At 46.7% G+C, this 17,724-nt stretch overlaps 1 protein-coding gene across 2 annotated transcripts in view; it reads left to right on the top strand.

The window, feature by feature from the left end:
- Nucleotides 1-17,724, top strand: part of ephx2 (epoxide hydrolase 2, cytoplasmic) — a 134,783-nt gene that overhangs the window by 64,938 nt on the left and 52,121 nt on the right. For both annotated transcript variants that reach the window (XM_039749523.1, XM_039749522.1), the window contains exons 5-8: nucleotides 2,443-2,565; nucleotides 3,486-3,560; nucleotides 13,813-13,908; nucleotides 14,220-14,298. In XM_039749523.1, the coding sequence (XP_039605457.1) occupies nucleotides 2,443-2,565; nucleotides 3,486-3,560; nucleotides 13,813-13,908; nucleotides 14,220-14,298 (373 nt within the window). The remainder of the gene's footprint in view (nucleotides 1-2,442; nucleotides 2,566-3,485; nucleotides 3,561-13,812; nucleotides 13,909-14,219; nucleotides 14,299-17,724) is intronic.

The raw sequence follows: 17,724 nt of genomic DNA, 5'->3' as shown, positions 1-17,724 counted from the left end.
GCACGCGAGCACACAGAGGCCAACGCTGATGCTGGCAGGCTAGTCTAGTGCAACGGCTCAATCCCAATCTTTCAGGTCAAAATTAGCTCTGCGTTCCAATGTCTTTAGCCCACTTCTGTCACCTCAATGTCTTTTGCAACATTACATTATTAATGCGTATCTAAAAGTCAAAGGTAATCGTCTCTTCTTTATTAATTGAATCAAGCAAAACTTAGAATGCAATATAGCGAGGTCTCAGTGATCACATCCAAAATTCAGATATCAATAATTCCAACAAATCCAAAGTAGGTAGAGCAGTAATATTACCATCATCATATCAAGGTTGTCCCAGAGCATTGCAACAGTTATATAATGACGCAATGGCAATATCCCAAACTATCGGTCGGCCAGATGTATTTATTACAATGACGTGCAACCCACAGTGGCCAGAAATCCTAAGATTCTTGAGAACAATGCCACTGGATACTTCGGCTCTGGATATTCCGACTTTCGTAAGTAGATTGTTTAATCAGAAAGTGTTATTGAAAGAACTCGAGTCGGTGTTCAGTCAAATCAGAGAATACATTTACACAATCGAATTTCAAAAATGGGGTTTGCCTCACATGCATTTATTGGTTACTTTGCAAAATAAATGATTAACTGCTGATGATGTCGATCACTTTGTCTGTGCGGAAATTCCAAACAGAGAAACTTATCCTGAATTATGCTACAAAGTCATTAAACATGTGTCTCACGGATCTCATTTAAAAGACTCAGTATGTTGGGACTCAAAAGAAAAAAGTGTTTCTAGAAATTTCCGAAAGCGTTTGTTAAATTAACAGATATGACTAAGGCTGACTTTCCTGAAAATCGTCACGAACAACACGCTTATCACGGAAAGAAAGATGAGGGGCAGAGCCGAGAAGTGGCTGGCGTATAGCGCCCGCACAGGGGTTGGTGAGTGAAGCGAGCAGGGGGCAGCACCCCCTAGTGTTTAAAAATAAAAATGTTCTTGATAGAAACTGTGAACCATTCTGTTTTGGTAATATTATTGCAGTGTTTTCACACACGTTACCATCTTCAGACCCCTTTGCGGTGGTTTTGTCCCTCGAGTGATGTCATTTATAAGCCATGTCATGGAGACTTCATTGTCCAAGGTTGTGGATACTTGGTGAACTCTCTGTGACGCCTCCTTCAAAGATTTTTCTAGTAAGCGTCTTTACTTTCCGAACTTCGGACCCACCCATCCCTTTCTGGGTTGACAGCTTTTGTGCTTTTGTTTCATTTCTTGGTCTTCCTCAATCAACTTCTTACACCAAGTGCTGCCCACCGGAACTACAACTCCCACGCTGCACTACGGGTGTCCGGATGGAAGCCCCCATGAGATGGATGCTGACACCTGGTGTACTGGGGAGCAAATGGCCCTGGGAGTCTCCCCATCTGGGTAAGAAGGACACCATCCAGCCCCCGTCCATGCCATCCTTTACCAGAGTCACCCCACCAAGTGAGGCAGTCATCAAGGTAGAGGTTCAAGATGTGACGTTGTGGCCTCCCACACTCCTTTGGATCGCCGGCCCCTGTAGGGTGTGACTCATTTGTCCCAAAGCCATCCTCAACGTTCTTCATCTTGCTTTCATTTCATTAACGTCACAAATCGCATGACTGCCCCCACTTTCATGAGACTTATCTTATTAATTCTGAATTGCCGCCACATTTTGTTTGTCAAAATATTTCATCCCGGTGGGGATTTCTCTGAGTCACAGTCTGCTCGACTAATTTGTTATTTTTAATTCTGACCAAAGATGTTCTGTCTGCTCTACTGGAGTCTGACATGATCAGGAATTCTAATGACCCCCAACTGCCCATTCACCCCCAGTACGTCTCCCTCTTATGACCCCCTGAGACCTTGTGGTGGTCCTTCTTTAAACTACAGTGACGTAGTCTTCTTAGACGGCGCTCCTCAGGTCCTTCTATTCCACAGTTAAGAATAAAACAAAGGGTAAGGCCCCCCCTGCTACTGTGTTGGGACTTGTCATGATGGCAGAGCTGTGGCATGGGGGGCACTGCCAGGTCACCTAATCTGTTCAGCTGACTTGACCTCAAATCTTTACTTGATGGAGGTTTCAATTAGCTTGGGGAAGGTGCGGTGGTCTGCATTACTGCCTTGTGGCTCCAGGGTCCTGGGCTCAAATCCCATGCTTACGTTGTCCTTGTTATAAATTTTATTCTACAGGTCCTCCAGTTTTTAGCTGACATCCCAGTAACCCGCCACTTTAGGTAGACAGGACGTGTTAACCTGACCCTGTGTTGGGTGTGTGTTTGGTCCACGGCTGTGAATTTCTGTGTTGATTGTGTCACTTCTTTCTGGCAGCTGCCATCCCCTTGTCAACGGAGCTTGAAAGTGACAACACGTTAGAAACAACCTTGCCAGCGGCTCTCAGCTTTGTCTTTTGTCTCTTGCAGGTTATTTTCTTGGATGACATTGGTGCCAACCTAAAGTCTGCACGTGAGCTGGGGATGAGCACCGTGCTGGTGGACGACACGAAGAAAGCTCTGGAAGAACTGCAGCGGCTCACTGGAGTTCAGGTATGTAGGCCTGACAATAAGGACCCCTAGTGGCTGGGAGGCTTCACTGCTCCCCTGCTGCCTAGTCATCTGTACAAGGACCTGCCATGGTGTGGCATTGGCCTTGACAGGTGATTTATAAGGAAATATACTGAATATGTAATATATAAGGGGATCAGCGGTGTACTGGGGACCAAACAAATACAGACATTCAGCCACCCACGTTAAACAGCAGTTAGGGAATTGAAAGGTGCTAAATAAAATCTACATACATACATACATATATACAGTAACAATTGTCATAATAAAACTGTTTTTATTAAAGTATGTTCAATTCCATTAAATTCAGTTGTTTAGATAGATAGATAGATAGATAGATAGATAGATAGATAGATAGATAGATAGAAAGGCACTATATGATAGATAGATAGATAGATAGAGTTGAAAGGCACTATATAATAGATAGATAGATAGAGTGAAAGACACAATAGATAGATAGATAGATAGATAGATAGAAAGGCACTATATGATTGATAGATGTAAGGCACTATATAATAGATAGATATATAGATAGATGTAAGGCACTATATAATAGATAGATAGATAAGCCAACGACTGCCCATGAAAATAACCTCAAGTTACTCGAATCACGTAATCTGAATGTCACAGCATCCCAAACACGTGTCACATGGCTAAAATACTCTGGTGAGTGGCAGTGGCACAAACGAATGAAATCAAGCTTGTGAAGTCCCGCCTCCCCATCGGTGTATGTGCACAGGTGGGTGTGTCTGTGGGCATGACCCTCACTACCATGGAGTCACTTTGCATGTGTGTGTGTGTATATGTGTGGCAGTGTCTACGTGAATGTCTCTGCATGAGGTGGGGCCACAAATCCAAGCTTGACTGACCTTCTTCTTTCTTGGTTTGTTTTCTCATTTCAGCTTCTGAGTCCTGAAGAGCCGCTGCCTCCTTGTTGCCACCCTGAGGACGTGACTCATGGATTTGTGAAGATCAAGGTAAGGGGGCACAAGCATGGAGGGGATGGCGAGTGTGCATGTGTGTGTGTGTGCATTGGACTGTAAGGTGATAGCACTTTGCCACACCCACCACACGTTGACCCAACTGGAATGTGAACATAACAATAAATTGAAATGCGCCCTCTAGTGGTGATTTATTATCTGCCTGTCATTTCTGTGACTTGATGAGCTGTGCTTATAATCTTCATCATCAGCCTGTTACCACAAATCAAGGCAACTGTCAAAAATGGTCACCTCACCTGCTGTGGTGTGGCACTCAGTCCTGTAGAGTCTGAACACACACTAAGCGTTTATAACACACAACCACTGCCCTGATATCCATTCACTGGCTGCCTGTTAAATATCGGATCTCTTACAAGATTCTTCACTTAACATATATATATATACAGTGCATACGGAAAGTATTCACAGCGCTTCATCACTTTTTGCACATTTTGTTTTGTTACAGCCTTATTCCAAAATGGATTAAATTCATTTTTTTCCACAGAATTCTACACACAACATCCCATAATGAGAACGTGAAAAAAGTTGACTTGAGGTTTTTGCAAATTTATTTAAAAAAAAAAACTGAGAAAGCACATGTACATAAGTATTCACAGCCTTTGCCATGAAGCTCCAAATTGAGCTCCGGTCCATCCTGTGTCCCCTGATCATCCTTGAGATGTTTCATTGGAGTCCACCTGTGGTCAATTCAGTTGACTGGACATGATTTGGAAAGGCACACACCTGTCTATAGAAGGTCCCACAGTTGACAGTTCATGTCAGAGCACAAACCAAGCATGAAGTCAAAGGAATTGTCTGTAGACCTCCGTGACAGGATTGTCTCGAGGCACAAATCTGGGGAAGGTTACAGAAAAATGTCTGCTGCTTAGAAGGTCCCAATGAGCACAGTGGCCTCCATCATCCGTAAGTGGAAGAAGTTCGAAACCACCAGGACTTTTCCTAGAGCTGGCTGGCCATCTAAACTGAGCGATCGGGGGAGAAGGGCCTTTAGTCAGGGAGGTGGCGAAGAACCCGATGGTCACTCTGTCAGAGCTCCAGAGGTCCTCTGTGGAGAGAGGAGAACCTTCCAGAAAGACAACCATCTCTGCAGCAATCCACCAATCAGGCCTGTATGGTAGAGTGGCCAGTTGGAAGCCACTCCTTAGTAAAAGGCACCTGGCAGCCCACCTGGAGTTTACTAAAAGGCACCTGAAGGACTCTCAGACCATGAGAAACAAAATTCTGTGGTCTGATGAGACAAAGATTGAACTCTTTGGTGTGAATGCCAGGTGTCACGTTTGGAGGAAACCAGGCACCGCTCATCACCAGGCCAATACCATCCCTACAGTGAAGCATGGTGGTGGCAGCATCAGGAACTGGGAGACTAGTCAGGATAAAGGGAAAGATGACTGCAGCAACGTACAGAGACATCCTGGATGAAAACCTGCTCCAGAGCGCTCTTGACCTCAGACTGGGGCGACGGTTCATCTTTCAGCAGGACAACGACCCTAAGGACACGGCCAAGATATCAAAGGAGTGGCTTCAGGACAACTCTGTGAATGTCCTTGAGTGGCCCAGACTTGAATCTGATTGAACATCTCTGGAGAGATCTTAAAATGGCTGTGCACCGACACTTCCCATCCAACCTGATGGAGCTTGAGAGGTGCTGCCAAGAGGAATGGGCGAGACTGGCCAAGGATAGGTGTGCCAAGCTTGTGGCATCATCTTCAAAAAGACTTGAGGCTGGAATTGCTGCCAAAGGTGCATCGACAAAGTATTGAGCAAAGGCTGTGAATACTTATGGACGTGGGATTTCTCAGTTTTTTTATTGTTAATAAATTTGCAAAATTAACTTTTTTCACGTTGTCATTATGGGGTGTTGTGTGTAGAATTCTGAGGAAAAAAATGAATTTGATCCATTTTGGAATAAGGCTGTAACATAATAAAATGTGGGAAAAGTGATGAAGCGCTGGGAATACTTTCTGGATGCACGATATATATACAAATATAAATAGATATAGATGTGTGTGTGTATGTTTATATATATATATATATATATATATATAGTAAGGGACGGCTGACAGTTTATCCTGGCCAGGACACCCCAGTATCAGGGTCATTGCCTCTCCAAGGATGACAGATGGCAGATTCCCTGGACTGCAGCGGTGCTCCGAATGCCTGGAGGGGACTATGGGACTTGGAGTTCGGCAACACAGCCCTGCTGTGTACCATGGGTGCCGCCAGGAGACGCTGCAAGGAGACTGGGATTCCCTACTGTTTACATAGCCCGGGACGGAAGCACAGACGTATTTCTGGGCTGAGGAAAAATACAATTCTCCATCTGACCCGGAAGTGCTGACGAGTCACATGGATGGAAGGACAGAAGCACTTCTGGGTCAAGGACTATATAAAGGACTGGTGGAGACCCAGCAAGCGAGCCGGAGTTGGGAGGTAGTAGGACAGAGCTTGCTGGGAGGTGTGGAGGAATATTTATTTACTTGTGTATGGTGGCTGTGGTGCTTGGAACAATATTAATAAGAAGATTACAAATTCAACCTCTTCTGAGTACTTTTACCTGGTGTCCTGAGCATTTATCTGTCAGGTTAGAGGAGTGACAGCGCCCTCTATTGTTACTATATATACTGCTCAAAAGAATTAAAGGAACACTTTTTAATCAGAGTATCGCATAAAGTCAATGAAACTTATGGGATATTAATCTGGTCAGTTAAGTAGCAGAGGGGGTTGTTAATCAGTTTCAGCTGCTGTGGTGTTAATGAAATTAACAACAGATGCACTAGAGGGGCAACAATGAGATGACCCCCAAAACAGGAATGGTTTAACAGGTGGAGGCCACTGACATTTTTCCCTCCTCATCTTTTCTGACTGTTTCTTCACTAGTTTTGCATTTGGCTACAGTCAGTGTCACTACTGGTAGCATGAGGCGATACCTGGACCCTACAGAGGTTGCACAGGTAGTCCAACTTCTCCAGGATGGCACATCAATACGTGTCATTGCCAGAAGGTTTGCTGTGTCTCCCTGCACAGTCTCAAGGGCATGGAGGAGATTCTAGGAGACAAGCAGTTACTCTAGGAGAGCTGGAGAGGGCCATAGAAGGTCCATAACCCATCAGCAGGACCAGTATCTGCTCCTTTGGGCAAGGAGGAACAGGATGAGCACTGCCAGAGCCCTACAAAATGACCTCCAGCAGGCCACTGGTGTGAATGTCTCTGACCAAACAATCAGAAACAGACTTCATGAGGGTTGCCTGAGGGCCCAAATGTCTACTGCCCTGTGCTCACTGCACAGCACCGGGAGCTCAATTGGCATTTGCGATAGAATACCAGAATTGGCAGGTCCACCACTGGCGTCCTGTGCTTTTCACAGATGAGAGCAGGTTCACCCTGAGTATATGTGAAAGACGGAAAGGGTCAGGAGAAGCCGTGGAGAATATTATGCTGCCTGTAACATCGTTTAGCATGACTGGTTTGGTGGTGGGTCAGTGATGATCTTGGAGGCATATCCATGGAGCGACTCACAGACCTCTACAGGCTAGACAACAGCATCTTGACTGCCATTAGGTATCAGGATGAAATCCTTGGACCCATTGTCAGACCCTACGCTGGTGCAGTAGGTCCTGGTTTCCTCCTAATGCACGACAATGCTGGCCTCATGTGGCAAGAGTATGCAGGCAGTACCTGGAGGATGAAGGAATTGAAACAATTGAATGGCCTTCACGATCCCCTGACTTAAACCCAATAGAACATCTGTGGGACATTATGTTTTGGTCCATTAGGCGCCGCCAGGTTGCTCCTCAGACTGTACAACAGCTCAGGGATGCCCTCATACAGATCTGGGAGGAAATGCCACAAGACACCATCCGTCGTCTCATTAGGAGCATGCCCGGCTTGTCAAGCATGCATACAAGCTCGTGGGGCCACACAAGATACTGAAAAGCATTTTGAGTAGCAGAAATTAAGTTTTTGAAAAATGGACTAGCCTGCCACATCTTCATTTCACTCTGATTTTAGGGTGTCTACACAATTGAGCCCTCTGTAGGCAGAAAACTTTTATTTCCATTAAAAGACTTGGCATCCTTTTGTTCCTAAGACATTGCCCTGTCGTTATTTGTATAGATATCCAACTTCATATTGAGATCTGATGTATCTAATGTGTTTCTTTAAAGTGTTCCTTTAATTTTTGTGAGCAGTGTATATATATATATATATATATATATATATATATATATATATATATATATATATATATACTGCTCACAAAAATTAAAGGAACACTTTTTTATTGGGCCTGGCATGAAATCAATTAAACCTGTCTGATAATTTTCTGGTTGGTTAAGCAGCTGAGGTCATTGTTAATCACTTTCAGCTGTATTGGTGTTCATGGACTTAACGACAGGTGCACTAAAGTGGCAACAATTAGAAAACCCTCAAAACAGGACTGGTTTTACATGTGGAGGTCATTTCAAGTTTCTCCCTCTTGATCTTTTTGGCTGGTTTTCCACTCGTGCTAGTTTTGGCTTGAGTAATTATCTCTACTGGCAGTATGAGGCGATTCCTTAACCCTACAGAAGTTGCACAGGTTGTCCAACTTCTCCAGGATGGCACATCCACACGTGCTGCAGCAAGAAGGTTTAATGTGTCTCCCAGCACAATCTCCAGAACATGGAGGAGATTTCAGGAGACTGGCTGTTATTCTCGGAGAGCTGGACAGGGCCGTAGAAGGTCCTCAACCCATCAGCAGGACCGATACCTGCTCCTTTGTGCAAGGCGGAACAGGCTGAGCACTGCTCGTGCCCTACAGAATGACCTCCAGAGGGCCACTGGTGTGAATGTCTCTACCCAAACAATCAGGAACAGACTTCATGAAGATGGCCTGAGGGCCCACGTCCTGTAGTGGGCCCTGTGCTCACTGCCCAGCACCGTGGAGCTCGACTGGCATTTGCTCAAGAACACCAGAATTGGCAAGTCCGCCACTGGCCCTGTACTTTTTACAGACGAGAGCAGGTTCACCCTGAGCAGCTGTGATAGACGTGAAAGAGTCTGGAGAAGACAAGGAGAACGATATGCTGCCTGCAACGTCGTTCAACATGACAGGTTTGGTGGTGGGTCAGTGATGGTCTGGGGAGGCATATCCATGGAGGGACGCACAGACATCTACTGCGTAGGAAATGGTGCTCTGACTGCCATAAGGTATCGAGATGAAATCCTTGAACCCATTGTCAGACCCTACGCTGGTGCAGTAGGTCCTGGTTTCCTCCTAATGCACGACAATGCCCAGCCTCATGTGGCAAGAGTATGCAGGCAGTACCTGGAGGATGAAGGAATTGAAACAATTGAATGGCCTTCACGATCCCCTGACTTAAACCCAATAGAACATCTGTGGGACATTATGTTTGGTCCATTAGGCGCCGCCAGGTTGCTCCTCAGACTGTACAACAGCTCAGGGATGCCCTCATACAGATATGGGAGGAAATGCCACAAGACACCATCCGTCGTCTCATTAGGAGCATGCCCAGGCATTGTCAAGCATGCATACAAGGTCGTGGGGCCACACAAGATACTGAAAAGCATTTTGAGTAGCAGAAATTAAGTTTTTGAAAAAATGGACTAGCCTGCCACATCTTCATTTCACTCTGATTTTAGGGTGTCTACACAATTGAGCCCTCTGTAGGCAGAAAACGTTTATTTCCATTAAAAGACTTGGCATCCTTTTGTTCCTAAGACATTGCCCTGTCGTTATTTGTATAGATATCCAACTTCATATTGAGATCTGATGTATCTAATGTGTTTCTTTAAAGTGTTCCTTTAATTTTTGTGAGCAGTTTATATATAAAAAATCTAAAATTTGCTTAAACATTCCAGTTAATTTTGCCACTTCTGTCATTGCTTTAAGTATTGTAGTTCGCTTGTGACACTGATTTATTTACACGAATCTGAGAGAGACAGGCTGTGGGCCGATGGGGCAGCGCCCTCGTCATTCACATGTTAGCCTCTGTTCGAGTCGCTCTCCCTTGCGCCACGTGTTGGAGCGCACCTTGCCTCAGCTTAGCTAGTGATACCTGTTTGTTCAGCAGACATTATCATCTAGAGATTGTTAAGGAGTAACGTTTGATGTTTTTGAGAGAGAGATCAGAGCTACGTGTCTTTTAGAGGGTAGCTGCTGATTGACAGAGATATCATGGCCACGTGCTTTTCTCCCCACGCTCCATCAGAGCTGAACACGATCAGATACAGTGCCCAAGTTTGACATTAGAGCATACCTACCTACTGCTTGGCCAGAATTACATATATATATATATATATATATATATATATATATATATATATATATATATATATTATTTTATTGATTTTTAAAGTTTGTCCTGTTTCACTACTATGTATATATGTTTACTGTATAAGCATTAATAAGACGATTGGCTATACAGGGGGGCACAAAAGTAGGCTTACAGTCGTCCGTGTGGTAAAAGATGTTCAGGCTATGATTATTCCAATAGCTTTATTAACTTTACAGAAGTGGGCTAAAGTGGTTTACAGTTGTGAGTACACGAGACCAACAATTGGAGCTCTTAGGTCATTGTACCTAAGTGCACTTTGACACTCGTATGAGTTAATAATTAAAGCTATTGAGTAAATAAAGCTCTTGTGATAATCATAACCTGCATGTCTTTTACCGTACGGACAACTGTAAACCCACAATTTAAGGTCACCTGATACTGGATTTCTTGCTGTCCCAGTCACTAAATTCAAGTCACTGGGTCCTCTATTGCTAATTTTAAAACCAATCTTTTTACACAAACGTTTATGTCCTGAGTTGTGTCATTGTCTAACCTACTGAGTCCAGACCAGGGTCACCCGTGGGTGGAGCCAATAACAGCTAGCAGAGGGCACAAGGCAGGAACAAACCTTGGACAGGATGGCAGTCCATCACCGGGCAAACACACACACACACAATTCATGGCATTGCCAGTTTGCCTCATCTGCATGTCTTTGGACAGTGGAAGGACCACCTGATTGAACCCCACCCAGACATGGGGAGAACATGCAAACTCGACACATGGAGGAAACATGAAGCAAACCCTGGCCTTCTTACTGCGAGGCAGCATCACAATCACAACCACTGCACCACCATGCCACCCCTATGCCACCCCTATGCCACTCCTATGTCCTGAGTGTATTGTGTAATTTTAAATGTCTTATTTGTTTTTAATTTTGATTGTCTTATTTAGGGGTGGCACAGTGGTGCAGGTTCTCATGGGGGCCAAGGAGGTTGGGTGCAGTGTGAGTTGGGTGGTGGCCGAAGGTGGGGACCTTGGCGGTCCGATCCTCGGCTACAGAAGCTGGCTCTTGGGATGTGGAATGTCACCTCTCTGAAGGGGAAGGAGCCTGAGCTAGTGTGCGAGGTCCAGAGGTTCTGGCTAGATATAGTCGGACTCACCTCGACGCACAGCTTGGACTCGGGAACCAATCTCCTCGAGAGGGGCTGGACTCTCTACCACTCTGGAGTTGCCCCCGGTGAGAGGCGCCGAGCAAGTGTGGGCATACTTATTGCCCCCCAACTTGGAGCCTGTTCATTGGGGTTTACCCCAGTGGACGAGAGGGTGGCCTCCCTCCACCTTCGGGTGGGGAGAAGGGTCCTGACTGTTGTTTGTGCGTATGCGCTGAACAGCAGTTTGGAGTATCCACCATTTTTGGAGTCTCTGCAGGAGGTGCTAGAGGGCATACCTTCTGGGGATTCCCTCGTTTTGCTGGGAGACTTCAATGCCCACGTGGGCAATGACAGTGAGACCTGGAAGGGCGTGATTGGGAGGAATGGCCCCCCGATCTGAACCCGAGCGGTGTTTTGTTATTGGACTTCTGTGCTCGTCATGGATTGTCCATAACGAACACCATGTTCAAGCATAAGGGTGTTCATATGTGCACTTGGCACCAGGACACCCTAGGCCTCAGGTCGATGATCGACTTTGTGGGCGTGTCGTCGGACCACTCGGGTGAAGAGAGGGGCGGAGCTGTCAACTGATCACCACCTGGTGGTGAGTTGGCTTTGATGGTGGGGGAAGATGCCGGTCAGACCTGGAGGGCCCAAACTTGTTGTGAGGGTCTGCTGGGAACGGCTGGCAGAGTCCCCTGTCAGAAGTAGCTTCAACTCCCACCTCCGGCAGAACTTCGACCACTTCCTGAAGGAGGTGGAGTCCTATAGGACCCTTTTGTCCTGTGGGTCTCTGGAAGCAGCTGATAGGTACCAGCAGGCCAAGTGGAATGCGGCTTCGGTTGTTGCTGAGGCAAAAACTCGGGCATGGGAGGAGTTTGGAGAGGCCATGGAGAACGACTTTCGGACGGCTTCGAGGAGATTCTGGTCCACCGTCCGGCGTCTCAGGAGGGGGAAGCAGTGCAGTGTCAACACCGTATATGGTGGGGATGGTGCGCTGCTGACCTCACTCGACGCTGTGGGTTGGTGGGGAGTACTTCGAAGACCTCCTCAATCCCACTAACATGCCTTCCAATGAGGAAGCAGAGCCTGGGGACTCTGAGGTGGGCTCTTCCATCTCTGGGACTGAAGTCACCGAGGTGGTCAAAAAACTCCTAGGTGGCAGGGCCCCGGGGGTGGATGAGATACGCCCAGAGTTCCTCAAGATTCTGGATGTTGTAGGACTGTCTTGGTTGCAGCTTGGACATCGGGGACAGTGCCTCTGGATTGGCAGACCGGGGTGGTGGTCCCCCTCTTTAAAAAGGGGGACCGGAGGGTGTGTTCCAACTACAGAGGGATCACACTCCTCAGCCTCCCTGGAAAAGTCTGTTCAGGGGTCCTGGAGAGGAGGGTCTGTCGGATAGTTGAACCTCGGATTCAGGAGGAACAGTGTGGTTTTCGTCCTGGTCGCAGAACAGTGGACCAGCTCTTCACCCTTAGCAGAGTCCTGGAGGGTGCATGGGAGTTTGCCCAACCAGTCTACATGTGTTTTGTGGACTTGGAAAAGGCGTTCGACCGTGTCCCTCGGGGAATCCTGTGGGGCACTCCGAGTATGTGGTACCGGACCCCCTGATAAGAGCTGTTCGGTCTCTGTACAACCGGTGTCAGAGCTTGGTCCGCATTGCCAGCAGTAAGTCGAGCCCGTTTCCAGTGAGAGTCGGACTCCGCCAGGGCTGCCCTTTGTCACCGATTCTGTTCATAACTTTTATGGACAGAATTTTTTTAGGCGCAGCCAGGGTGTTGAAGGGGTCCGGTTTGGTGGACTCAGGATTGGGTCACTGCTTTTTGCAGATGATGTTGTCCTGTTTGCTTCATCAGGCCGTGATCTTCAGCTCTCTCTGGATCGGTTTGCAGCTGAGTGTGAAGCGGCTGGGATGAGAATCAGCACCTCCAAATCCGAGACCATGGTCCTCAGCCGGAAAAGGGTGGAGTGCCCTCTTCACGGTTGGGGGTGAGATCCTGCCCCAAGTGGAGGAGTTCAAGTATCTCGGGAAGAGAGCGTGAGATCGACAGGCGGATCAGTGCGGCGTCTACAGTTATGAGGCCTCTGCATCGGTCTGTCGTGGTGAAAAAGGAGCTGAGCCGTAAGGCAAAGCTCTCAATTTACCAGTCGATCTACGCTCCTACCCTCACCTCTGGTCATGAGCTATGGGTAGTGACCGAAAGAACGAGATCGCGAATACAAGCGGCTGAAATGAGTTTCCTCCGCAGGGTGTCTGGGCTTTCACTTAAAGATCGGGTGAGAAGCTCAGTCATCCGGGAGGGGCTCAGAGTAGAGAAGAGGAGTCAGATGAGGTGGCTCGGGTTTCTGATCAGGATGCCTCCTGGACGCCTCCCTGGTGAGGTGTTCCGGGCATGTCCAACCAGGAGAAGGCCACGGGGAAGACCCAGGACACACTGGAGGAACTATGTCTCCCGGCTGGCCTGGGAACGCCTTGGGATTCTCCTGGAAGAGCTGGAAGAAGTGGCCAGGGAGAGGGAAGTCTGGGCCTCTCTGCTCAAGCTGCTGCCCCCACGACCCGACCTTGGATAAGCAGAAGAAGATGATGGATAGATGGATGGACGGTGGTGCAGGACAACTTTAATAGATGTGTCCATCCTGGTGGGACTAGAGAGGTCATGAGAGGTCCGTGTGAAGTGTGGGGTGGGGTGGGCTGGAAGGGAGCAGCTTTCTGGAGAGGAAGTCACTGGTTTTGACACAAATTGTCCAGAGATGTCCACTCCTGCCCAGTCCTGACTTCTTCTTCTTTTTTATCTTTTCAGCCCGGAGTTCAGATTCATTATGTGGAGCTGGGCGATGGACCCCCCTTGTGCCTCTGCCACGGATTTCCAGAATCCTGGTTTTCTTGGAGATACCAGGTGAGTGACACTTCTGGAATAGAAAGCCACCCACACAAGTGGCCAGATGCAGGCTGAGCAGCGGACCCGAGACGTGCGGCCTCCTCGGCTGCTCTTTTATGTCCATCTTGAATGAGGAGACACAGAAGCTCCTTCTTTTAAGGGCACGGCTCTGGCAGAGTGCTGTCGGGTGCTGACGCTGAGCACAAGTGCTGTCCTCTCACACTGCCGGCTTCAGGCAAGTCGTGAGACTTTAAAGGAGAATCGACACGCAGAAGGGAAACTGAGGCAGAGCTCCGGCTCATTGCGCTCCTCTCCTTGTCTCCTCTCAGATCTCCGCCTTGGCCGCTGCAGGCTTCAGAGTGCTGGCGCTGGACATGAAGGGCTATGGAGACTCAACAGCTCCCCCTGGTGAGTGACTCGGGATTTCTGATTTCTTGAGAAGTTCAGAGCCGTCAGTCAGAAAGTAGAAGTCGGGTCAGTCAGTGAATCTAAACGGTGCGGAGCGTGGGGGTCTCTCATGCTGGATCTTAGGGGCCTGAGAGCAAGAAACGAATGGTACAATTGGAAGGAAGGCAGGCTGGTCCCACTCTGCCTTACAGGTACAGCAACGCCACGTGATGGTGCAGAGACTCCAGTCCGCGACTCCGCAGTGAGGTTCATGGCTGGTGACTCCTTCAGAGTCCGATTTACAAATATAAGAAGCCAAAAGAGTCGCTTATTGACTCTTCAATTGGCAACATTCACATTAACTACAGGTTATGTTTCATCTACAGTTAGGTCCATAAATATTTGGACAAAGACAACCTTTTTCTAATTTTAGTTCTGCACATTACTACAATGAATTTGAAATGAAACAACTCAGATGACGTTGAAGTGCAGACTTTCAGCTTTAATTCAGTGGGTGAACAAAACGATTGCATAAAAATGTGAGGCAACTAAAATATTTTATAACACAATCCCTTCATTTCAGGGGCTCAGAAGTAATTGGACAATTGACTCAAAGGCTATTTCATGGCAGGTGTGTTCAAGTCCGTCGTTACGTCTTATCAATTAACAGTTAAAAGGCCTGGAGTTGATTTGAGGTGTGGTGCTTGCATGTGGAAGATTTTGCTGTGAACAGATAACATGCGGTCAAAGGAGCTCTCCATGCAGGTGACAGAAGCCATCCTTAAGCTGCAAAAACAGAAAAAAACCATCCGAGAAATTGCTACAATATTACGAGTGGCAAAATCTACAGTTTGGTACATCATGAGAAAGAAAGCAAGCACTGGTGAACTGAGCAACGCAAAAAGACCTGGACGTCCACAGAAGACAACAGTGGTGGATGATCGCAGAATCATTTCCATGGTGAAGAGAAACCCCTTCACAACCGCCAACCAAGTGAACAACACTCTCCAGGGCTTGGTCAGCGTATCGATAACCAAGTCTACCATAAAGAGAAGACTCCATGAAAGTAAATACAGAGGGTGCACTGCAAGGTGCAAGTCACTCATAAGCTTCAAGAATAGAAAGGCTAGATTGGACTTTGCTAAAGAACATCTAAAAAAGCCAGCAGAGTTCTGGAAAAACATTCTGTGGACAGATGAAACCAAGATCAACCTCTACCAGAATGATAAAGGCAAGAAAAAAGTATGGAGAAGGAAGGTGTGGAACAGCTCATTATCCAAAGCATAGCACATCATCTGTAAAACACGGTGGAGTCAGGCAGTGTGATGGCGTGGGCATGTATGGCTGCCAGTGGCACTGGGACACTCGTGTTTATTGATGAGGTGACACAGGACAGAAGCAGCCAAATTAATCCTGAGGTGTTCAGAGACATACTGTCTGCTCAAATCCAGCTAAATGCAGTCAATTTGATTGGGCGGCTGGCATTTCATGATACAGATGGACAATGACCAAAACATACAGCCAACGCAACCCAAGAGTTTATTAAAGCAAAGAAGTGGAAAATTCTTGAATGGCCAAGTCAGTCACCTGATCTTCACCCAATTGAGCGTGCATTTCACTTGTTGAAGATCCGGCATTTTATTTAAGATTCGGACTTTTAACTGCCGCGTTACGCGATAGGACGCCGACTTTTCTTTTCTTCTTCATTTCGCTATTGCCGGCCAGACGAGCCACTTTTCATATCAAACATTTAATCAAATAATTACCCTAAACTTAAACTTAAAAAGAATACTTAAGAACAATCTTATCAGTAATGTACAAACAATCAGAAAGTCTGTACACCATCTTCTCATTTCTTTTGTCTGAAAGGGAGATCGAGAGCAGCGGCCATCGAAACTAATATGGAGTCCCAGGCAGGTAAACGTGCAACCCTTGAGTTACCAAAACGGTGCCCCTCGTTGTCTAAACTGTGAACGGAAGGGCGGCGGAAAGTTTTCGAAAGGCCCTCGGTGTCTATAGCGCCTTCAGTATTATATGACTTCGTGGACCGGGGTCGGTTGCCCAGGGTGTTCATATTCATTTACTGAAACGGCGCCCCCCGCTGTCCATATAATGGAAAGGTCCAGAGTGCACGTCCCTTGAGTTACATAAACGGCGACCCTCCGTATCTAATTTTGCTTTTAGTATTATTAGACTTCGTGGGGCAATAGGCAGCGCATTATAAGGCAAACATGCTTGTCTACGGATCACTCTCTGGGCTCATCTGAGCTATAATAATAATAATAATAATTAATTACATTTACATAGCACTTTTTTCAATTCTTAAAGTGTTTTACACAGACAGTAGGAAGAAGAAGAAGAAGAAGAAGAAGAAAGGGCGGCACGGTGGCGCAGTAGGTAGCGCTGATGCCTCACAGTAAGGAGATCCGGGTTCGCTTCCCAGGTCTTCCCTGCGTGGAGTTTGCATGTTCCCCAGGTACTCCGGTTTCCTCCCAAAGACATACAGGTTAGGTAAATTGGCGATTCTAAATTGACCGTAATACAGTGGTTCTCAAAATGTGGGGTGCGAAGATTTGAAAACAAGAATAAAAATATGAAAAATACATCAATTGAAACCAAAACAAATTAATTTAAACTACATTCTGATACTACGTAGAAAAATAAATACAGAGTTAGATAAATTTCGATAAAAGTTAGGTATAATAAAATATTCATCTATGATATATCATTAATTAAAAAAGAACAAATTGGTATTAGTCGGCTCCTTTCATAAAAATGTTACGTACTGTTATGAAAACTCGGGTCGCAAATACTTAAAGGTTGATAAACGCTGCCCTAGTGTGTGTTTGTGTGTGTGTGTGCGCGTGACCTCCACGGGGTTTGCTTCCTGCCTTGTGCCCAGTGTGTTGGCCGTTGGCCGTGACCCTGTGTTAGGATATAGCGGGTTGGATGATGAGTGGATGGATGAATTGATTTCGTGGACCACGGTGGTCCTCGGTGTGCATAGCACGGACATAACGGAAACATTTTAAAGTCCAAAAAAATCACATTCCCTGAATTAAGTGGTCCTTTGCCATGCGATGTTTCAGTGAGGAATCACACAAGCCGCTAAATACCACGACAGCCCCGTTTGTTCTTTGAGGAGTGCGCCGCCGCTCTCCGCCACTTACTGCCAAGTTTTCGGCATTCCGTCTCGTCTTCCTCTAAGCGCATGCGCCGGGGGTGCGAGCTGAGCGGCCGCCCACGTCACTCGCTTTTCTTGAATGAATGGTTTGTAGCTCCGAGCGGGCGTCCCAGAGCACAGGGGGGCAGGAGAGGTTAATGAAGAGCTCCCACGTGGCATCTCATTTACAACCCAAATGAGTAAATGACAAGAAGCACTTCAAGTGACATTCTCGGCGTTCCTCTAATTAACAAGCTCCCTTAATTAACCTTCGTTTAAAATGG

Source organism: Polypterus senegalus, chromosome 3 (assembly GCF_016835505.1).
Source record: "Polypterus senegalus isolate Bchr_013 chromosome 3, ASM1683550v1, whole genome shotgun sequence".
NCBI classification, from domain to species: domain Eukaryota; kingdom Metazoa; phylum Chordata; class Cladistia; order Polypteriformes; family Polypteridae; genus Polypterus; species Polypterus senegalus.
This window is presented reverse-complemented; position numbering and strand designations above follow the sequence as displayed.